The sequence below is a fragment of the Pezoporus flaviventris genome, unplaced genomic scaffold, assembly GCF_033815535.1.
Source record: "Pezoporus flaviventris isolate CSIRO_AGI_PZ_B2104156 unplaced genomic scaffold, CSIRO_AGI_Pfla_v1 ptg000031l, whole genome shotgun sequence".
NCBI lineage: Eukaryota > Metazoa > Chordata > Aves > Psittaciformes > Psittacidae > Pezoporus > Pezoporus flaviventris.
This window is the reverse complement of record NW_026892579.1, coordinates 1,706,014-1,728,268: the sequence shown is the minus strand read 5'-3', so window position 1 is coordinate 1,728,268 and position 22,255 is coordinate 1,706,014. Positions and strand designations below refer to the sequence as shown.

The 22,255-nt window shown below is 39.7% G+C and overlaps 1 protein-coding gene across 1 annotated transcript in view; it reads left to right on the top strand.

Annotated features, from left to right (window-relative positions):
- CLVS2 (clavesin 2) overlaps positions 1-22,255 on the top strand; it is a 56,261-nt gene that overhangs the window by 6,904 nt on the left and 27,102 nt on the right. The window contains exon 2 of the mRNA XM_061460002.1: positions 4,217-4,391. Coding sequence (XP_061315986.1) covers positions 4,217-4,391 — 175 coding nt within the window. The remainder of the gene's footprint in view (positions 1-4,216; positions 4,392-22,255) is intronic.

The window sequence follows — 22,255 nt, the reverse complement described above, 5'->3', positions numbered from 1 at the left end:
ATATACCTTCCTCTAGCTGAAAATTGGTTTTGCTTCACTATAGCTAGACCTGTGTTCTTCAGGACTTGTTTTCACAGAGTGTCCTGGGTTCAGCAGTAGCAGTCATTTTTCCCCTTCTTGGTAGCTGGTGCAGTGCAGTGTTTTGACTTTCAGCCTGGGAACAGAGCTGATAGCGATGTTTTGGTTTGGCCAAGGACTTTGGGAGCCTCACGCTCTGCCAGGGAGGAGGGGAAGCCAGGAGGAAGCAGAGACAGGACACCTGACCCAAACTGACCAAAGAGCTATTCCATACCACAGCACGTCATGCCCAGGATGTAGCTGGGAGTTGGCCGGGGGGGCTGGGAGGCTGCAGGGTTGGAGGAGGTCTCGGTCGGAGCTTGGTCGGGCTTGGGGGGTGAGTTATTGGTCAGCGGGTGGTGAGGTGTTGTATTCTCTTCCCTTGTTATTTCCTTTATCATTGTTATCATTGGTGGTAGCAGTAGTGATTTGTGTTATACCTTAGTTACTAAACTGTTCTTATCTCAACCCGTGGGAGTTGCATTCTTTTCGATTCTCCTCTCCATCCCTCTGAGAGCAGGGGGAGGGCAAGAAAGGGGGGGGGAAGTGAGCGAACGAATTACCTGACTGGGTTTAAACCACGACACAGAGAGGACCACCTTTTGTCTTTTTCAGTGACTAAACATACATTATTATCATTGTTGTTGTGAACTGGCTTTCTTCTCCAAATCCTGCAACCGGAAATAAGGTTTTGTGAATGTGCCACAGATTTGTGGAGGCCTAGCTCTGCAACCATTGTTTACTCCGTGGTGGTTTTATTCCTGGTCTCATTGGTGCCTGACAATTTTCCTGTTGTCTTGAATGAATTCAGGACATAATTAGGTGTGTTTGTGTTTACGTGTATATGTCTATATATTTATCACTTAGGTATATATAAAAGTATTTCATGGGCAGTCTCAAGAGACCTGATTGGCCTTGTAAGCAAAGAATCTTTATGTTTAATGCACCAGATTTCTAGCAGCCTTGTGCCACTAGGGAGTTGTTAATCCAAGGTATGCAGTGTTGTCTTGAGCTTCCCGGGGAAGGCATTAGAGATCTGCATCAGGAACTTGGGACCCATCTTCTTGGAATGGATGGAGTGTGCTTGCAGCAGCCTTCTGGTTTGTGGAGCTCTTCTGCAGAAGGAGATCCTTTAATGGGGCAGCATAAATCTCAAATGGGGTTGAGGCTAATTTTAGAATTTGAGTATTTGTAATGTCTGTTTTTTGTATGAGCTGTGGTAGATGATCTTCCTTAGACTGAGGATTAGCTGCTCTCCCAGTGTCTCGCCTGATGCAATTTCCTTCCCAGTACAACGTTTTCCCCGGGAGGGCCTCTTACAGGGTGTATCTCCATCTAAGTTGATGAACTGATAAAAAAAGTAGTATTTCTGAGACCTCCATCACCTTGTGGAGGTAACCATAGGTTTGAAGGCAGCTGGCTGTGCTCTAAGCCCAGCTCCAATCCTGAACACAACTCTGTAAGCCTCCTTCCGTGAGGCTAAGCGCATGTTTTCATCTCAATGCTGGCAGTTTTACAAAACGTGTCATACAGGGAATTCTTAGTTGGTGCTCTCCCGTGTCTGTGCACCAGTGTTGTATTGGGTAGGTAGACTTGTCTGGAGATATGCTAGGCAAACTAAGACCTTTTTAGTAGCAGCCAAACCATCTATAGCCTTCATGCTGCCAAACACTCCCTACGCATTCCGTTTTACATGAACAGACTCATTTTGGAAAGAGACAATGAATGATTCTATCTTACCTAAGGTTGCTCTTTGCACTGCAGTGCTGGGGGTGTTTGGTTCTATAGAGACCTCACCAATGGTGATGGCATTTTCCTCATGCATCAGTTGGGCTTGGGGGATCTGCTCTGCTTGGGAGGAGGGGGAGCATCAGCCACACCACCATGCCCAAGGTGCTGGCTTTGCCATGCAGATCCTGTGCCCCCAGCTGGGTTTGCTTAGGGCAGACAGGGTGCTCCTGTGTGCCTACTGAAAAAAATAGGGTGCTGGCCTAACATATCTTTGATTATCAAATTGCACTAACAATTTTAAGGATTCAGATTTTGACCATTGTCTTTCAAAATAGGTCTCAAGGCATGTCCTTTTTTCCCCATTGACAAAATTCCATTTACAAAAGAGTTGGGTATTTTCCTTTGGGTTTTTTTGTTTGTTTATTTGCTTTTTTTTTGTTTTTTTTTTTTTTTTTTTGTTTGTTTGTTTGTTTTGGGTTTTTGTGGGTTAGTTTTTTTCTTTTTTGTTTTTTTTTGGCATATAAGAATTTCCATTGGGAAATGACAGATAAAAAATTTTCTTGTGCTGTTTCCTCCCAGCTGAAAAAAAAAAATAATAAAAAAGAAGGAGCATACCAAACTTCCTGTAAACCTTAGATCTCAGAAAAGTAAAGCCTCAGAAACAAGATAACTCTCAGAAAAGTGAAAAGGAGAGGAGTGATTACGAAAACTTTTATCCCAGTTGAACAAACCAAATTAAAAACAAAATAAGGTGAGAAGTATCATGTAAAAAAAAATATAATGTTCTCAGGGGAAGACATACTTTCTCTTGTGCACTTGTGTTAGGCTGATATTAAGAGAGTAATTTTATAGTCCCTCTGCTAGGAATGCATAGTTGGGAAGTTCACTGAGTTTTAGTTCACTTTAAAAAAAACAAGATGGAAAGATGTGAGGAGTCAGCCAGAGCTGATTAATTTAATTTGTGTCATTTCGTTTTGCCAATATTTTTAAAATATAGTTGCATACACAAAAGAACAGTGTACTCATTGTGTTAAAGCAATCAGAATTTATTATAATTTAATAGAATTTCTAAACAGGCAAACATGCTGTTTGCTACATATATAGTATGGTGCAGATTTCCTTGAGGACTCATAATTTTGAGAACTTCTATGTTTGATGCCATCATAGAAGGCTTTTAAAGGGCCTTATTTAAAATATCTGCATAAATACTGAGGAATTAACTCTTTATTTTGTTCCTGGTATACCTACCTGGTATTTTTCTGGTTTAGCTTTCTAATGCTGCATCTGTTACTGTGGTGTAGACTGACAATTTACATCTGTTTCAATAACTACTTATCTTACTTTTAAAGAAGTTTTTTAGACCTAAAATATAGTTAGCCTGGAAAAATCAAAATTTAAACAACTATTTTGATAGCTCTTAAAAAAGCCCAGATAATGTTTTAAAGAAGCCAATAAGCTAAAGTGCAAGTTGATTAATAACTATTGAATGGCAGTCTAAAGATGACATTGCTGTATATATTTAAGCTATTTAGCTGCTGTAGTAGGTGCTTTAGCTTCAGAAAAGAAAGATTATACTCAAGAGAGCCTTGGCAATCTGGAATTATGTCTTCTTTCATAAGATCATCAATCTAAGAAAAAATTATGTGCATAGATGTAAGACACATAATTACATGTGGTACATCTTTGTAAATCCAAATTTAATATAGAAAATCCTAGGACCAATGGATAACACATTCCAGACTTACTCCTGAAACCACATAATTTGGGCATGCAAAGTACTCAGTACTCGGAACGTAGTTAAGTAATTCTTATAAGGTTGCTCTTGCCCTTAACCAGGAGCACCTCAAAGTCCTAGTGTGTGTTACTTTCTGCTTTAAAGATCCTTGAGTAATCAGCCTTCTGTAATACCTTTTGTAGATTTAAAACATTACCCAAAGAGAGGGACAAGAAGAGCATGTAGGAATCCTTTTTTTAGCTGATAATTTTGTGGAAGCTGTTATTTCAATCCCTGGGAAAAATATAGGAGGAAACTTTGGGTCTAGGCTTCTAGTGTTAGGTTCAGGTTTTGGTATCATGATATTAGAAAAATACAATTTGCACAGATATGTTTGTATAGACATTTAATAAAATGCATAGATACTAAAGCAGCATAGGAGACTGCAGAAAACTTCAAATCTGTTTCTGGTGTGTTCTGTTCCTGTAGTTTGTTCTGTCTGGCTGATGGTCTACATGAACATAATCCTGCTCCAGAGGGTGAGTTCATCTAATTGAGCTTTTGAGAGTTTCCCAGCTTTACATACCCATGACTTCTGAGGACATGTTTGCACTCTTTGATTTAAACTTTTGACAAACAGTACAAAGGAAGAGCGCTCAGAATTTGTCCATGTCCATGTCCTGTCCTAACCACATCTCCCCTTAACATTCACAGGTACACACTGGTGGATATTTTGCGCGCCATACTTCTTTCTTTAGAAGCCATGATAGAAGACCCCGAGCTTCAAGTGAATGGATTTGTTTTGATTATAGACTGGAGCAACTTCACCTTCAAGCAGGCCTCCAAGCTCACACCAAGCATGCTTAGATTAGCCATAGAGGGCCTTCAGGTAATATTCTTTCTTTTTCTCATTCTCCTTTGTTTTGTAGTTCATTACAAATCTAAGGGGCTAAAAAAACACCCTAACCAAAGCAAAAATCTAAGAATTTTTGAATAGCAAGGCTATTAAGACCTAAAGGTATGGGTAAACATCCAAACTACAGCGGCATAAGCTAATGTGTGAGCTCAGTCAGCTAACTGTAGTACTTCTGGTGTGTAGGCTTCTTCTTTGCCATAAATAAGAGGTAACTTTTCTGTCTTTATAGCCAAGGGGCTGGCTTCCTGTAAATTTAGACTCTAATTTCTGCAGCAGCAAGTTAGAAGCAATCGCTTTATCTTGTAATTTTGCACAGGCCTAATGAAATATGGGTTGCTGCTGCCACACCAGGTTGGTTTTTTCCATTGATTCCATCGGAGACCTGCTCTACATCATTTATCCTGAAAAATACGGGGCACTGTGATTAGACAGTTAGCTGGGATTGTTTACTTATTCAACCTTCAGCCTGTGCTTGGCTCTTTTGCTAAGTCAGGATTAATTTGAGCAGCAGCTTCTGGGACTGAGTATACAGTGCTCGTTGTAAATGCACTTTACATGGCACAGGCACATTGGTGGGAAGGATGCTACATAACTCTTGGCTTTCTCCTATGATCTCTAATGCTTATTAAAATGAAAAACTAGAATCTGTAAAATAGTTGTTTCCTGTGCAAGCTTGAGTCACTGTGTTAAAATGCTGTTAATTCACTCCTGTGGCAGCATGCCTTGGTTTTACAAGGACATACTTTCCCTCTCTGTGATGTTTTTATCATTTTTACATTTTTATTACTCATAAAACAAAACAGCAGCCTTATCTTTGAACTTTCTTCACTTTGATATTGCTATTTTTGAGGAAACTTGTATAGCAGTACTATGGAGTTTTGATCTAAATCTTGAAATTGCTTAACCAGTATTCAGCCTGCTGTCACACACAGAAGGGTAGTGACAGTTATGAGACAAAGATCTTGATTTTCATTTTGTGCTGTTTCCATATGCAGTGGTGTGATTCTATGGTCTTGAGAATTACATTAGAAGGTAGCAGTGAGATATGTGCTGAAATAGTGCTGCATTTCCTTTTATTGCTTTCAAAGTTATTTTCTTTTTTGTGCTGTTTTTCAAAGTTAGATATTTCTTTCTTGTTTAGAACATGAAAAAATACTTTAGTAGTCTTTGTTTTTAAATGGAGGTGTTTCTTCTTGAGCATTAATCAGAGATGCTTATTTTGAGGAGAGGTGCAGTGGGTAATTGCATCTGAAAATATGCCGAGTCCTGCCAATCTTCAGGTGAGCTCTGAGATTCTGTGTTCTCCTGTCATTGACTGGTTCATTAGTGAGATAAGGTGAAGTCCTTTGGCTTAATTTGCCTATGTTCCCAGCTTTGTTTGTTCAAATATTCCAAGTCTAATGGTGGCCAGCACCCAGGGCATCATTTTGTGGCCTCTGTCTTCATTCCTGTTGACTTCAGAGATGTAAAACTGGTCATGAAATGCTCTAGAGGAGGGACTGAGAAGGCATGGAAATGGCAATGTAAGATAAGACTCTCCCAACACTAGAGAAATCTGTCCTAATCTGTGACAGGTATTGCTACTTGTAAACAGCAACTTTTACAAGGCCTTTTACCACAAGCCTTTTGAAGAAATTAATTAGTTGGGCTCTCATAATACAGTGTTTAATTTTCTATGGAGAACCACTGAGGCAATGAGGGCTAACATACTAGCAAAATTGTCTCTTTAGTGATATTCCCCCAGTAGTTATACTACTTGGGGGTCTATTAATTTAATTTAATTTAATTTTATTTAATTTAATTTTATTTTTTGAATATTTTTCTATATAAAGATATATTAGAATCAATGGAAAGGACTAAAGACAACTGCACTGAGCATCTTAGAGGGAAAAACTCACTTCAAAAGCAATTGCTATCAGTAGGCAAATAAGAGGAAAGCATGGTGGAAAGGTGGTACAGAGAGGCCCTTGGCAAGGCACAGGTTTATTTGAACCTTCTTGCAAGATTTCATGACTGAAATGTTACATTTCCTTACTGTCAATGGGACACCTTTTATTTTGGGACAAAAAAATGCATAGCAGAAACATAGAATTATAGTCATTTAGGTTGGAAAAGACCCTTAACATCATCGAGTCCAACCGTAAACTTAGCACTGACAAGTCCAACACTAAACTATGTCACTGAGTGCCGTATCTGCACATCTTTTAATTACCTTCATGGATGGTATCTCAATCACTTCCCTGGGCAGCTTGTTCCAGTGTGTGATAACCTTTTCAGTGAAGAAATTTTTTCCTAATAGCCAATCTAAACATCCCCAGTACAATTTGAGGCTGTTTCCTCTCTTTCCTATAATTTGTTGGGAAAAGAGACTGACATCTACCTCACTGCAACCTCCTTTTGGGTAGTCATAGACAGCAACAGGGTCTCCCCTCAGTCTCCTTTTTTTTCCAGGCTAAACAACCCCAGTTCCCTCAGTTGCTCCTTGTAAAACTTGTGCTCTAGACCCTTCGCATCATTCTGAATGATGTCAAAGTAAAAAGTTCTTAATCAGGTGGCATGAAAAAGAACAACTTGCTGTTTATTTATGATCTTTGTAAATACTCTCTGTTTAATCAGAGAAATTGAATTTACTTTGGCTTATAAGATTTAACAGGGCTCAAGATTCTGAACTTTACCGTTTGGAGAATTTAAATATTTGTGTTACTTATGTGGAAAGGGACAGGAAAAGTGGGATTAGTGACCACTGAATTTGATGTTAAGCAAATCCCTTTGCCTCCTGAATGAAATCTACTAAATTTGCATTATATTTACTTAGCTTCCATGGTGAACAGAATATTCAATATTGTACATACCAAAGAGAGTTGATTACAAGTCATTTCTGGGATCTTCACAAGTGCTTATTTTTTAGGAAATTGCTTTGGAAAGTAAGATAAGTAAATGCATAAAGTTTTCCACTGAAGACAAGTTCCGCTGTGTGCTTTGCCTGCATATCTATGTTAAATGGGAGTATGAAGAGAATCGTACCCCTAACTGACTTGTATACATTAGAAAAGCCTCCTAGGCAATGTTTTCAGGAAAAAAGCCTTTTCACCATGGAATTTTTAAGTTAAAGCACAGTAATTGTCTGTAAACTAGTGTGAATTTGCAGCGTATCCATCCCAGCAGTGCTGTACCAACCAACTGGTGCAGTGTAGGTCAGTGCTGATTTTTAGATCAAATTTTTTTACTAGCCAAGAGACTAAAAACTCCTGTGGAGACTGGGGCACTTGGCTCGGACTCTTGATGCTCCAGCCCCAGCTCATACACTGGCTTTGTCCTTTTGGAAAAATGGAGTGATACTTTTCCCTGAAGATGCTGGTGGCTACAGTATTTTTGTTGCTTCTCATCAGTGAGACGGAGGATTTGCACTTAGAGCCGCTGCACCTTCCATAGTAAAGAATCAAAACATAAGCTAATACAACACATAATACCCTTTGTTTTCTGACAAGGGTATGTCTGATGCCTGGGTGCCTAGAGTTGCCTAAGGGCTCAGAGGTGTGAAACCCGAGCAGAAGGAAAATGTTCCTGGAAGGGTGAGACCAAAACCCATGCCCTGACTTTAGCATCTTGAGTTTGGCTCTCCTGAGCATATTCAAGGTACAGGTGTTTGTGAATACATGTTTAGGTGTCTGGTTCTCCCCATTCTTCGATTTCTGTAGCCAAACACTAATTTTAGGCTTGTGAGGGAGCTCATGTTATTCAACAGCTGAGCTCCCAAAAGCAGGGTAGTGTTATAGCATTGTGTGCTCACCACCTGAGTGCTTTGAATAAATCCCTTTCAAAAACTTTGAAAAACTTGACAAAATTTTGCCTCTTTCACCAGCAAGGGATTACGAGACATGATTTCTATTCAGCTCGTAATAGTAGTTGCATACATGACAGATTTGCTTTGTATGTTGTCACTCAGGCAGGCTGTACATCTAAATGCTCTGCAAAACTGCATAGCTATTTGTGGCTAAATATTACTGCTTTTCCTCTAGGTAAAACACTGGGGAAAAAGAGATGATACACATTTAAACTGAGAGCTGAACATATGTGGACAGTCAGTATTGTTGCAGAGGACAGAAGACTTGCTTTTGGGTTGAGGATGTTTACAGGACAAGAGAGTGATAGTGTTGTGGGGGACAAGGCAGGTCTTTCAACTGATTGTGTCTTTTTTGTAACAAAGGGGGGATTTATAAGCTAAAACAAACTCCTTACTGTGAACATGAAAGCAAACCAGAAAGATCACAAAGACAGCATGCTTACAGCTGCTATTGCTACCCAAAGCATCTTTCAAGCAGCTGTACTTGTGAGTTGTAAGGACAATATCCCAAATCCTATTTGCTGCAGCAGCATTAAGGTGGAAGTGGTAGAGACCAGAGTACAGGGAATCTTATCTAGACATCATGGTTAGTTCACCAAACACAGGCAGTGCTTGAATATCCCCACCTGATTCTGGACTGCGTCTGTACAACCAGCAGGTTGCAGTGTCAAGAATCTGTTAAGTCAGAAACTTCCAGAACTACGGATACCTCTGTAAACAGTATTTTGACTTCATAAAAATACATGGTCACATGCTCTGTGCAGTGCATAAGATTGTTAATAATGAGCTGAAGGAACAGTTGCTCAGTCCTAGCAATGAGTATCACTGAGCGGCAAACTACAATAAAGAGCATTAAATGCCTTTGCATCCAAACTTAAAACCATAAAAACCGCTCATTCAGCGCTTGAATTTTCTGCTCCTTTTTGAGAATAGGATCCTGACATTTCCCATAGTGCTTGGGAGGATATTAAACAGTAGCAGGCTTAATAATCTTCATTTGATACTCTTTGAATGCATGTAACGCCACGTGAGCTGACGCCTCTTTGAAGCAAATGGTAAGAAGCAGTAAGCTGAACTCACCTTTCACTCCCAGAAATTCTGTTGTGTGGCATCTTGCTGAAACCTGCAAAGATGCTTAATGGAGTTAAATACCCACCATCCAAACACTGCCACTAGAGCTAGCAGAGTAACTGCTGGCAACAGGTTATCATCCTCCATGTGAACCTGCATGAGAAAGAGAGTGGGCATGTTGCCAGTGATTTGCAGATATTTACTGTGTGCAAGGCGTGACAACTTGGATCTGGGGATATGGGCTTTAGTTCAGGCACTTTGATCTAACTAGCACAGATGCTTTTGCTTGTTCCTCCTGTCCTTTTCCCTGTGAACAGCCATTCTTACTCTGTCCTCAGTTCTTCATCCCACTCCTGTTGACATTGCCTTACTTTGTATTGCTCTTCACTGATGTGCCTTTTTGTCTCAGTGGTCTGATGTCATGCTCCAAAACACTGAGGGTAATTGCACGGCATGTTAAGTTCACCTTAGACTCCTTTGGAGAACTCAGCCTCTTGCGGTCTCACTGGCCAAATAGTCTCCACATCTGGCATTTAATCAGCTTCAAATCTCCCAACTTCAAATCTCTTAACCACTCTTCATACCACCCTGGAAAGTAGCACTAGAGAGTGAGTCCTGATCTGTTCATGTATCAAGTGAGTCCTCTAGCCACTAAGCTGTTAAAGAAACAGTCCTTGTAGTTCCTCAGATTGGAGCTGGTCTGCTTGGTATATATAACAGTATTCGTAGGGTTGGGCAGGAGATGTTGGAAGCTTCTGATGATGTAGTGGAATGACTTCGCATGACATGGGAAAAGAAGATTTTTTTGTATCTCAAGTTGTCTTTGACAAAGTAGCCATGGTTAATGTAGAAGCCAACGAAAATGCTCGTAGTTGATTTTTTTTTCCATCAGTTCTATCAAGAGAGAAAAACATTCAAGTAAAATTACTGCTGCTTGAGAGAAAGAAAATGAAAGAGATTTTTCTTGTATGTGCAGACTGTCTTTCATGAGATTTTGCTAAATGCTAACCACTTTTCTATCTTCTTTTTGATGGGAAACTGGATCTATCTGTATTAAATGAAGATAGTGATTAACCTGAAAAACTAATACTATGCTAAGGTGAGTGGCACCAGCATGAGAAAAGAAGGGAGGGCTTTGTAGTACAAACTTGGTGTAGGGAACTCTTGGAATTGCGATTGGTTTCATGTTGTCTCTGGTAGGCCACAGTTTAAAAACTATATGGTTATAACCATTTAACAGCTTCAAAATATATAAAATTATTTTTGGAAGGATTTTTTCTTGGTTAATGTCTTAATATTTCTTTTTGCTTCAGTATCTTAAGACCATGAAGGGAATAAATAGTATTCTTTCTCATAAGGTCACTTAGAAATAAAAGTAATTTCTTCTAAATTGCAATGTCAGAGACAGAAGACATGTTTTAAGATCATAGTTCACCTTCCTGCTAAGGCAAGATTTTCTCATGCATTATATTTTCTAGTACATCACACAGTTTAATTTAAAGTCTCAAAGGCAAGTCTGGCATATTCTTTGGGGCCCTTTCTTTGACTTCTTGCTCTTCAGATTTTCTCTCGGCATTAATCTTCATTTTTCTGTCAAAATGCCACCTCCTATAAAACCCTTTGCTATTTCACCATGTGCTGTTGGGCCCAAAGCAGGACTTGGTGTCTGATTTTCAGTAGCCGCAAAGAAAGGGATTGTCTGATGGAGTATCTATTGGTAACAGCAGTGATGTGGAATAAGGACATGGAGATGTTCTGTCTTGTTTGCCACTGGAGATGGTGAAATGTGAAAATCAGTGGGATCCTTTTTATTTGGGAAGCTTAAAGTTACATTTTTTGATACTGTCCAAGTTGACTGTGTTATCAGTCCATTTTGTATACACATCTCTCAGGATATGCTGGATCAGTTTTTGGAATTATTTTCAGTCTAACCTTTGTGTTCTGTGATGCTCATAAATCCTCTGTGATCTTATTAGGCTGCTGACCATTGTCTTTATTTTACTGTCTTCAGTACATACTGCATTTGCACATAGTACCTGTGATATCAGCTAAGCCTTCAGTGCCCAGTCCCCAAAACAGTACAGTGCAATCTTTTTGGTGATTTTTGTTTATATTCCTTATCAAATGTTCAGCTGCTATGGCAATTATTTTTATGAATCTAATTTGACTTTGGTTATAAGCAAAATGTTGACTTTTAAATAAGTGATTGCCATGCAGGAAAAACACTGCTGTGATAGTTCTCTACTGTTGAAAAAACAAATGTAGGAAACTTCTCTAGGGGGAAGCTCCATAAAAATGTGAAATTATATGTCTGGTGATGGTTTTTCTCATCTCATGTTTCATAATCATAAAAAATTCAACAAAATTCAATTCTCATATGTTTTAATAGGCATAACTATGTTTAAATAAGTGCTACTCTGGTGATTTAAGCACACAGAGAAAATAATATTTCTGAAGAAAGAATTAAATATACACTCATCATATTCCAACTTGGATAATATATTTTTTCAAAAACCCTACCCCAAAACTCCCGGCAAAATGCATTTTTCTCCAGTAATTTCCTGCATATTTTGCAAAGATCAGAATAAGTTCTGAAAAAACATGTCTAACTCCTTATTATGTGCCATGAGAAAATAGTGCTTGTAATCTTTCCCAGTGTCTTCTGTAATGAGATATTTTGTCTAAGTGTAATGAATATCCAAACATGGATATGGGCTGAAATCTGAGGTGGCTGAGCATACCACCCTGCTGATGGAAATTCGGGTGTGCGTTCAATCAAAAAAACTAACTATAACTCCAGTACCTGACACTGAGAATGTCTTATGTCAGCGTCTCACCCAGAACAGTTCTAGCTATGTCAAGGTGCTTGCTGGTTCTCATGGGTTACATTTTTTTGTTCCTCCCAGTATAGGTTTGAGTCCTTACTATAAAATATATATCCAGCCCCCTTTTTTTAGGACACTGAATCCAATATTACACGGTGGCACTGGAAAATTCTAGCTTTAAACAGTGATTAAAGATTGTATTTTCAAATGTATTTATTAATTTCTTAATTCTTTTAAGTTGGTTCTTAAGACTCCTTTAAACCTGTTAGAATCATTTTGGGAAGGGCTTTCTGTCTGAGAAGAACTGGGTTTCAACCCTTTGCACTTCCCCATTGAAAACACTTTCTTGAAGGAGAAAATAATTCTGCTGTGGTCCAGGAAAGGGCCTACCTAAAGGAATGCTTAAACTGCAGTTGTCAGTTCTTACCTGATATTTCACCAAATGTGCCTTAATACCCACAAAATCCCCTGAGTTTGTAGGGAGGTGTCTCCATCCTGCACTAAGCTATTTGAAAGTATCATTTAGAGCATTGGATCTTCTGGCTGAATGCCACCATGCTAAGTAGGAAGGATCAAGGATAAATCATCAAGTACTGGTAGTCCTCCAGCTTTCTTCTCATAAAGTGTTTGCAAGGTACAGCCAGTCCTGAGGTCTGTGATGGATCCTTCAAACCCTCATACAAAACCCCCATAGAAAACCCCCCACTCCAGAAACAGAAGATACGTTCAGTAAATTCTAGTGTAGTAGTTAAAACCCCAGCCTTTGCAGTAGGGGTTTTTAACCTGCGGGAGAGTCTATGGTAAAACATAACTTCATTTTATGAGGAAGACAGAAAAGGTTCTGAAGGGTAGTGCTTAACAGAGGAGAAAAGAGGACAGAAAGGATGTTAAGAGAAGAGAGGACAGTTATGAAAGGACAGGGCAGAGGGGCAGAGTGGAGACCTCAAAGCTGCTCTTAAGGTTAGGTTTTGATGTGTTTGAAAGTAGACAATTCCATTTCCTATTTTATGGCTGTTTCCAATATCATTGATTAAAATGACATATCTAAGCCAAATATTTAAAAGCTATACTGTCATACTGTTACAAAATAAAGATTAACATTTTATAAGTCATAGCTGACATACACGTGCAGTAATCAGCCTATATTATAATGCCAGATATTATCAGACCCCTCTAATTTTATTTGGGAAGCACACCACCATTACATGGTGGCTTTCAGAGGCACCATATATGCCTTGGCACTGCGTTCCTCCTCAAATCTTTGCTCCACTTTCCAAAAGAAATATGGGTTAGCTACATAACTCTAGCAACATATTTTCATTGTGAGGGGATCCAGTTAAATAGTTATGATTGATGAGGGATTATGTGTCAGTAAGGAACTGGCTGAACCCCTTAACTACTTATTTTCCTGTTCTTTATCTTTCAGGGTTTTAGAGATGAAGAATTGCAGGGCAAGGTTTGACGTATATTTTGGGCATTAGCTGAGCTCCATAGAGTCATGCTTTTCAAGGCTTTTTGTTAGGAATATTGAGCAATTGATTTTCTCTGGAAAACCTGAGGGCATCTTCATACTATTGCTAGCAGTATGATCCAATTCTGTTCTCCAAGGAAATTCAGCAGGAGTGCAACTTAATGAGACCAGTGAAAGGAATCTGACCACTCTATTTATAGCACACTAATTGATCAGGGTAGCCACAATAGGAGGAAACTTCAGAGAAAATCAATGCAGTATCAAATGAAAATAGCACTCAAGCTTTTAAAGAGAGCTGCATGAAAAGCCAATTAAGAATGAATCTGTTTGACAATCCATGGGAACAGCTTGGACCATGTGTGTTCTTGCTTTAAGTTGTAGGAATGAAATTCAACTATGCAGCATCTCACTTGCAAGGTGAGATGCTTTCTTCCTCACCTTGTTGATATTCTGTCCCATTGAATCTTCTTGATGAATTGTTTTACTTTCATGTGGTGGCTGTAAATGTCTTCTTCTAAGAGCTCCCCTTTGACAACCATATGCTTTTTTTGTAACAAGCTCTGATGTCCCTCCCTGAGGATAGCAGCCACACTTCATAGCTGTGTGTCCAGGACACAGACAGAATCCCAGGTCTCAGGGCTTTCATTTAAATGCAGGGAGAAGGTGGTCTGTTTACCTCCTTTCTCATTTCTGTCATCCAAATACTTGTAATCATAATAGATACACAAACTATAACTGTTTGTACTCATTGCTAGTGTTTCTTAAAGCTGTGTAATGGATCTTTGCTTCCTCCTAATTTCATTTTTTCCTCATGGTATCTAATAAAGTCCTGAAGAGCCCCTCCATGCTCCATCCCCAAGAATTTTGGTTTTCTAGCAGATATTCTCCTTTACTGGGTGTATCTCCATGCCATGGGGCTGGGTGCCTTTTGGGTTGCTGTATTAAGATTGAGCAAGCAATAAATTGCCATAAGGGCATTTTAGCAATACCTTGCCTCAGAAGGAGCCGAAAGGGGAGCACATGTACACTTTGGTGACTTTAAATGTGCTTTTTGTTCTTGTGTGTTTACGTACACAAAATTTTTGCCTCTTCTAAAAAAGATGGCAAACTCAATGAGGGGGAGAATCACTACTTGTGCCTTTTATACAAAGCTGTCCAAGCTAATAACGTGTGCCTCCTTTCAGTGCTTGAATATGCTTGCAGATAAATGGATAAAACATTTTATGGCATGTGGGATACAGTGCTTAGGTTGATTTTCTGAGGAAGAATGTGCATTTTTTTCTTTTTCAGTAGGATAATCAAAGGACCGGCATCATGAAGTCACTGCATGAATAATCCTGTTTTTCTGCAGCTGAATGGGAAAGGAGTAAATAATTTGTACCTTCCCTGAACAGTTATTTTCTGTGGGCTAAATTTATATAACACCAATAGCTAAGCATATTCATGGTGCTACCTTTTATTTCATTAAGTCTTAAGCTTATGTAGTGATGTGGAGTTGTGGCTTAATTAGCTAGATGAATAATATCAGAAATATTGTCAATTATCAATATGATCTTCATTTTTCTTTAAACCCCAACTGGGAATCCAGTTCCCAATGACATCAGCAGTTGCCGTGGTGAACTTTCATAAGCTAGTCTTCAATCTTTCATTAAATCACAGGCTAGGAAAGCAGACATGAGGACCGAGATAAAAAAAAAAAACAACCCAAACATTGCATTTGCAGCACTGATGTCTTCTCTGGAAAAAAAAAAAAAAGCAGGCATGCCTCTGTTTTTGGAAAAAAGGTATTTTGCTGCACTAGTGAGCACACTCTTTCAGCCATGTATATTGTTTAAGCTTCACCATGAAAGAAGAATCTGCAGGATGTAAACAGAGGTGAGATTTGTGGGACTTGAGAGAGGCCAAAATCAAATATGATGCTAGGGCCTGAATATGATGAATGGCTTAGCTCTGCTATGTTGCAGTGTTTGAGAATGGAAGGAGGGGTGGCAAGTTTAGTAAATAATTTTCTAGCTACATTGGGCTTTAGCTGGATATTTTTCAGAGCAAAGGCTGAGATTTTAAAAATTTGGAAAAGTCTCCATGTGAACTATCAGCACAATGTTTGAACTCCCACTGGGGATGACACATGGGGAGAAGGGCAAGGGACCAATGGCAGAATACTTTGGGGATCATGTGAAGCAGGGTGGAATAGGAGGAACACCACTGAGTTGGGAGGGCAAATGGAAACCTGGTTGTGACTGCCAAGCTCCCTGGCATTTGCTGCACTGAGCTGAGAGTGCTGTCACTATTAAGGGACATACAGGTGCCATTTAAAGCTTTCTTTGTGGAACGATGCCCCTGAATAGTAGTTTGGTTCCATATGTAACTCTTATTCGGTGCTATTTTATCTAATAAGAGAGAGTTCTTCCCTACAAAACTTAACATACTTATGTCATTACAGCACTGTGGGGCTAAGAATACTGTCACTGTAGCTTGTTACTGGCACGGGTCTCCTCAGCAGTTCACTTCTGCTCAGGTCCACCAGTGCAAAAGCTCTGTCTCCTGTTTTTGTCCTAAATTAGTCCTGGCCCCAGCTGGGACCAGATGTTGAGCCAGTGCTTCCCTGTGTTTGTTCCCTCTGTGGTGTGGATACTTTCTGGGAAAAGGAGTACAACTGTAATTTCATATTTGCTTTCCTAGACTAGAAATGGGAGAGCCATAATTTTACACTTTGGAAATGGAAAAGCTATTAAAGAGGCAATAGGGAACAGAGCTACAGCTGCTTTGTTTTATTTTGCAAATATATTAATTGAAAAAATGAAAAAACAGAAAAGCATAATTTGGACAATCTAGGTTCTTTTTTACAGATTTTAAAGCTCGGATTGATTTCCTTTAAAGTTATGAAATCTTGCTCACAAAGCTTTTATGCTTTCCCTGAGGCTTCTCCTTTGTGGAAAGATTTTTGACAATTTTAACTTAGTCAAAAGTAGTGCACTAAGCTGTAATTTATGTTGCCAAGCTTTATTTCCCGAGGCTCTGCCTTCTCACATGTAGAAGCTGGTGAAACTGCAGAATAGAATTATCTTTGCCAAGTTTGCAAGACAAGAAGCTGTCCCTTAGAGCACTCTGTCCTGTTTTCCTCCCAGCACTGAATTTGCACTTATGTCCTAGAAAAATGCCATTTGCACGGATGACAGACTGTCACAGGGCTGCGACATAGGTTACTGCTGTGAGATGGGAGCCTTTTGGCATTCTTCTGAGTCACTGGCACCATCTGTCCCTCTTCCTGAGGTAAGGCCGGATGGACTGAGTGGAGCCCAGGCATGCCATTTGGCTTTTTATTTGGCATTCCTGAGCTTGCATCAGTCACAGGCTGATGGGGAGATTGGTTTAGGATAACTTGTTTTGTTCCATGTTCTGCAGTGAACCCCAGGCATAATCTGCTTTGATTCACATATTGTATTGCAGGAGACATGTTTTGCTGCGAAGCAGACAGTTTCAAAGTTACTGGTTTTGCTCTTAGTGCATCACATTGTGCTAGGTGGTGCTTGTTTTGCACACCTTGTTCAGAAGCTTGAATTTCTTTTGAACATATGCTAAAAACTAAAAAGGGGATTTACTCAGGATTCACATAGATCGCAGTTCTGGTCACCCAAATAGTGTCAGCCTGGTTTCCTTCTCTGCTTTTACTGAGAAGGCAGAAGATGTGTTCCTGTCCTTTCTCTCGGGTTTGATCCTGTCAACATAGAGTGAAATTCACAGAGCTCTGGATTCATTAAGCCCAAACTGATCAAAAAAGCCCAGCCCTTAAATGGAATAATTTTTAGGCAACTAAAAGCATGGCAGTAGACTAGTAAAGAGAAAGGGATTAGATTCCTCACAGCACTGTGTGGGATGACATGGTGAGTGTTGGTCTTGCAGTGGAGCCATAGTGTTAGAGAACAGGACTCTCCCAAGGATGAAAGTTTACTGGATCTGCGAGGATCGCTGCAACAGCATATAAAATAAAACCTGTGAGAATTTGAAGTTATTGCTGTTGGTGAGCTTTCAGCCAAGTATTGTAAGTGAAGCATGGCTGAGGAAGACAGAACAAATGAAGAGACATGCATTTCGGCATAGGCATAGCAGTGAAATGCAGATAGGGAAAGGGAGTTCTCCAGGGATGATGTTCAGTGAAAAGAGAGCAGGGAATAATGGCTGAAGGCTTTGGGATGGTCAGAGGTGACCTACAGCATTGAAACCTGGGGGGGACAGTTTGTACAGAACAGGAAGAGTGTGGAGGAGACAGAGGAAATGTGTAATGCAGCAACTGAGGGCATCCTGTTTCTTAAGCATTAACACTAAAATAAGAGGTGAGATGAACAGCTAGTTATATTACAGTGAAAGGTACTGTAATGTGCTTGTATACTGAAGGAGAAGGAGGTTTGAAAATAGGAGCTGTCATAAAATGTCTTTGGGAGTACAATTAGGGAAGTTGGTGCTGAAAAGTCAGAATTCTGGGTTGTTTCCCAGGTAACAGGTGAATATGTTGGGGGCAGGTGAGATCCAGGCTGTGGAGTAGGACTCGGGGAAGAGGTTCATGTTTGTGTGCCATTTGTTTTGCCCTTGTTTTCAGAGTCCTGAAATAGGTCTCTTTTACCTTAGAATTACATAACAGTGAGTCAAAACACAGCTTTTCAACATCTTTAATTAGTACTAACAGTCACATTTCTAGTTAACACATTTGAGGTAATGGAAAAGGCATTGCAGAAAAAGCTCAAAGATTACTGGCAGCGAGCATGCAGGTGCCTTTCACCAAAACTGTTCCAAATCTCTTTTCCATCCTTATGAGCTAGACAAGATGCTCCAGTGCAGGAGGTCTGAACTTTCCCATCTGAAGTGCTGGTGTCTTCCTATGTCTTTATGGTTTCACAGGCTTCTTTGAGCTCTGGCGCAGCCTGCTGCACTCCTGAAATCCTGCAGCTTTGGAGGGCTGGTGGGGCTTGCCTGTCCGAAGACATCAGCAGAACTGGTGTCAATTTGATGCAGATTTAAAGAAAGCTAGGCCTGCCAAGTTGGACAGAGAGTTACTTGCTTGAATTTCAGAATCTGGCTTCTGGTTTGATTCTCGCTTCAGGCATTATTTCATATCCCACATCTGAAGAACAAAATATCTTCTCTGCCTGGCTGGGAGCCATGTCCAGGGCAATGCAGTATGATCTTTGCTGGGAGTACATTTCATCTGCAGCAGTGGTAGATGATGTACTCACTTGTACACATGCTTTGATAGTAAATAGCATTTGTAATTTTTACTGCTTTGTGTAGCAGTGTAAAACACACTTCAGTATCATTGACATGGATCAGGGAAGAATAATATTTATGTGGACTATATAGAACTATACATCCTGCTGATCATGCCACAATGTTTTTATTTTATAAACTTTGTGCTCTAGTGGAATTCTCATTGCAAGCTTTTTGCATTAATGCTGGGTTATATTAATCTGTCATCACTTGTTTAACAATAGCACTTCAGAAAAGATAATGCGGTTATTTGTGAGCACGTGTACATCTCTATTAAGAAAAAACGCAATGAAGGAGACACCTTTATTCCAAAAAATAAAATCCTTGTAAACTGATTTTTTATTTTTCTGTGAACTGTAAAACAATGAGGAGGTCTTGATCATATTATTTATTTACTATGAATTCAGCTTCTCTGTTAGCCCAGCTCCTATTCCCATCAGGGCCGTGCTGTTCACCTACTGATGATAGGGGATAAACAGTTTTATATTATTATGCTTATGAAGCCTCTTATATAGAAAAAGCATTCAGTACATACTCAGTAGTGGAGGACTGTTTCCAGACAGGTAAATTGTTTCGGAAAAGGAGAATCTCACAGCCCAGATAAGTTATTCTTTAAGACTTATCACAAATAGCTGTTGGCGACAATATTTACAATGCTACATGGGGATTTATTAACTGTGTAATCAGACTGGACCTGATTCTCATCTGATGCAGAGTCCAGCTCCTCAGAAGCAGTTAGTTATTTTGCTGTGGCTGAGGTTTTCCAAAACCCCTGAATGGTCTCACCAGATCTGCTGGTCAGTAAGCAAGTGTCCCTCACTTGCATCTGATGTTCAAAGCTGGGCTCTTTCTGCTCTCTCACTTTCCCCAAGTACCAGTTTTGTTATTGATCCTAGTCTTTTAAGGTTGAAATCCTGGAGTTACCTGCTGAGTTAATGGGAATAGAGACAGAACTGACTTACTTAACACTTATGTTAAATATAAATTGCTCAATCCTGTAGGAAAGGAACTGGAATGCTGAATGGGTAAGAATGGAACTGGAATGTTGGATAAGAAAGTATTTTTCTTTTAGAGTTGTTTTTATCTTGCAGCCATTCCTAGTATCCATTTCAGACTATACAGAATGTGAACAAGAAGTTTCAACAACAGACAATATGAACAGAAGCATTTGTGTGATACTAATTTCCATAAAAAAGTGCTGTTCAGTAGAGGTCACTACAGTGGATGGAAACAGCTCCCAGGACTCCTTAATATGTATTTGCACAATAGACCTCATAATGCTTGAGTAGCCAGTCTGTTTAATTAGTGGTATTTGAAAGGTTTAATCTGCGTAATCAATATAATTTAAAAGGTCTGTAGCTTATATTTTGAAAGTGAATATGTTTGCTTTGTATGACGCATAGTAATTTAAAATTATTTCCTTTTTTTTTTTTTCTGTGGGTTTCTTGCTGTTTCATAATGGGCAGCTGCCAATGGAGAATGTCTCTAAGAGTGTGACTATGTCTGTACTTACAAACTGACCATGACCAGGGCTGATCCCTGCTGCTGGAGTGGCTATATCCTGGCTGTTAATGTTTTTGTTAACCTAAAAATATAGCTACATCCAAAGAGCTTTCTGGGAATGGTGCCTTTTTTTCTGCTTACTTTGCAAATTGGTTGGGACAGCACTAGGTGGCTCTGACTTTAACAGTTTCACAGTGCAGATAAATCAGGTTCTCCGCCATGAGTGCTTCTGTGTGCTATTAAATGCAGAGTATAGGTGCTGCTTGGGTTTTGTAAAATGTTGTTTTGTGTTTCTTGGTATTTCCTATGGTACATTTTAGTAGAACAAGGACTATCTCTGTTGTCTGAGATTGTGGAGTAAATCTGATGCAGTCAAACTAGTTCAAGTCCACAGCGAGTTCAGGTGAGTGAACTGTATGTGAAAACATTGCTTTGGAGATCGTTGCACTCACCCTTGCAGGCTGGTGGTGCAGGACTGGAATGTCACAGAGTTGAGTTCCGCAGGCCTACTCACTATTAACTTTTATGGATCTTCTCAGTGTTAAATGTTTGTAGTGATGGCATGATCACATCTCGCATTGAATAAATTGTCATGTCTGGTTTTTTCAATGCTTGGTGGCACTTTGAGGCAGCTGAATGCTGCAGTAAAAATGCTGGAGTCAGCTGAAAGTATAGAGGGAATTTAGATAGGCAAAATGAGATCACTCGAGTTGTTATTTGACCAAGATATTAGAGTTAATGATTCTACTTCTTCAGGGGCACCATGGGACTTTATACAACCCAAAGTGGTCGAGACCTCAGTTGTTTCTTTTTGTGCTGAAAGCTGGCAGCTACAGCGAGCACACTGGTCCTATTAGATTGTGCTAGAGCTTTGGGGCAGAGTGGAGGCCAAAGTAGAGGAACCACTTACTGAGATGTCAACAATGGTTGTGCAGCACTGTGGCTTCCACCTGGAGATTAACCTGCATGGCCTCACTTCACATCTGAGGTCTGTTGCAGTCACAGAACTGGGAAAAGTTTCCAGCAGTGTAACAGCTCAAAATAACAAAGCAATCTGTTTGAATACTGAGGGTGACTTGGGACACACTGGTAGTGCTTGTCTGTGATTCATTTTATCACATAATTCTCCACATCAGATCTGCATGAAATTCAGTTTCTGATCCTGGCATAAACTTGCATTTTGTATGATCACAGCCAATAACTGTGGAATCTGTTAGTATAGCTCCAAGGTGCTGCATTCATATGCACAAAACCAAGGGCACTGTAGTTGTTTTAAAAACGTAAGAAGAAAAATTATAACCTTTTACAGCATAGCCTGTCTAAGAAGAGTTGCAAATTTTCCATCAAAACTAAATGAAAATGTTTATGTAAAGAGTCTCCCTTCAAGAGGTTTTTTCTTTCTGTGTATAAGCATCAACTGGGTCAAAACTGAAATGTTTCAGTTTGGGAAAGCTGCCAGTATTGAGTGGAGCACTCAGACAGCTCACGTCCCCATTTACCTCTAGGCAGTATCTGTTCCTGTCTCCAGGAGAGACAGGAGAAACTACTGTGCACTGCAGGAAAAATATTTCGACCAAATAACGTTGTCTTTGTAAGGAAATGAAAGCTTAGAGCACTCAAACTGCAGCTCCCAGGGCAGTAGTAATAGCTAGCAAGCATTTTGAGATAACTTCCCCCCTTCTTTTATGCATCTACCTTCTTCGCTTCCATCCTGTATTTCAGTGAATTCAAATTCTAAGGTTCCTTTGCCTTTTGTATACTAGCAGATTTAGCTGCCGCATTCTTATCACAAAGCACTTAAATATTCATGCTGCTTTTAATTTTAGTGCTGAGAAGCTCTAGTGGATATAGCGATGCAGGA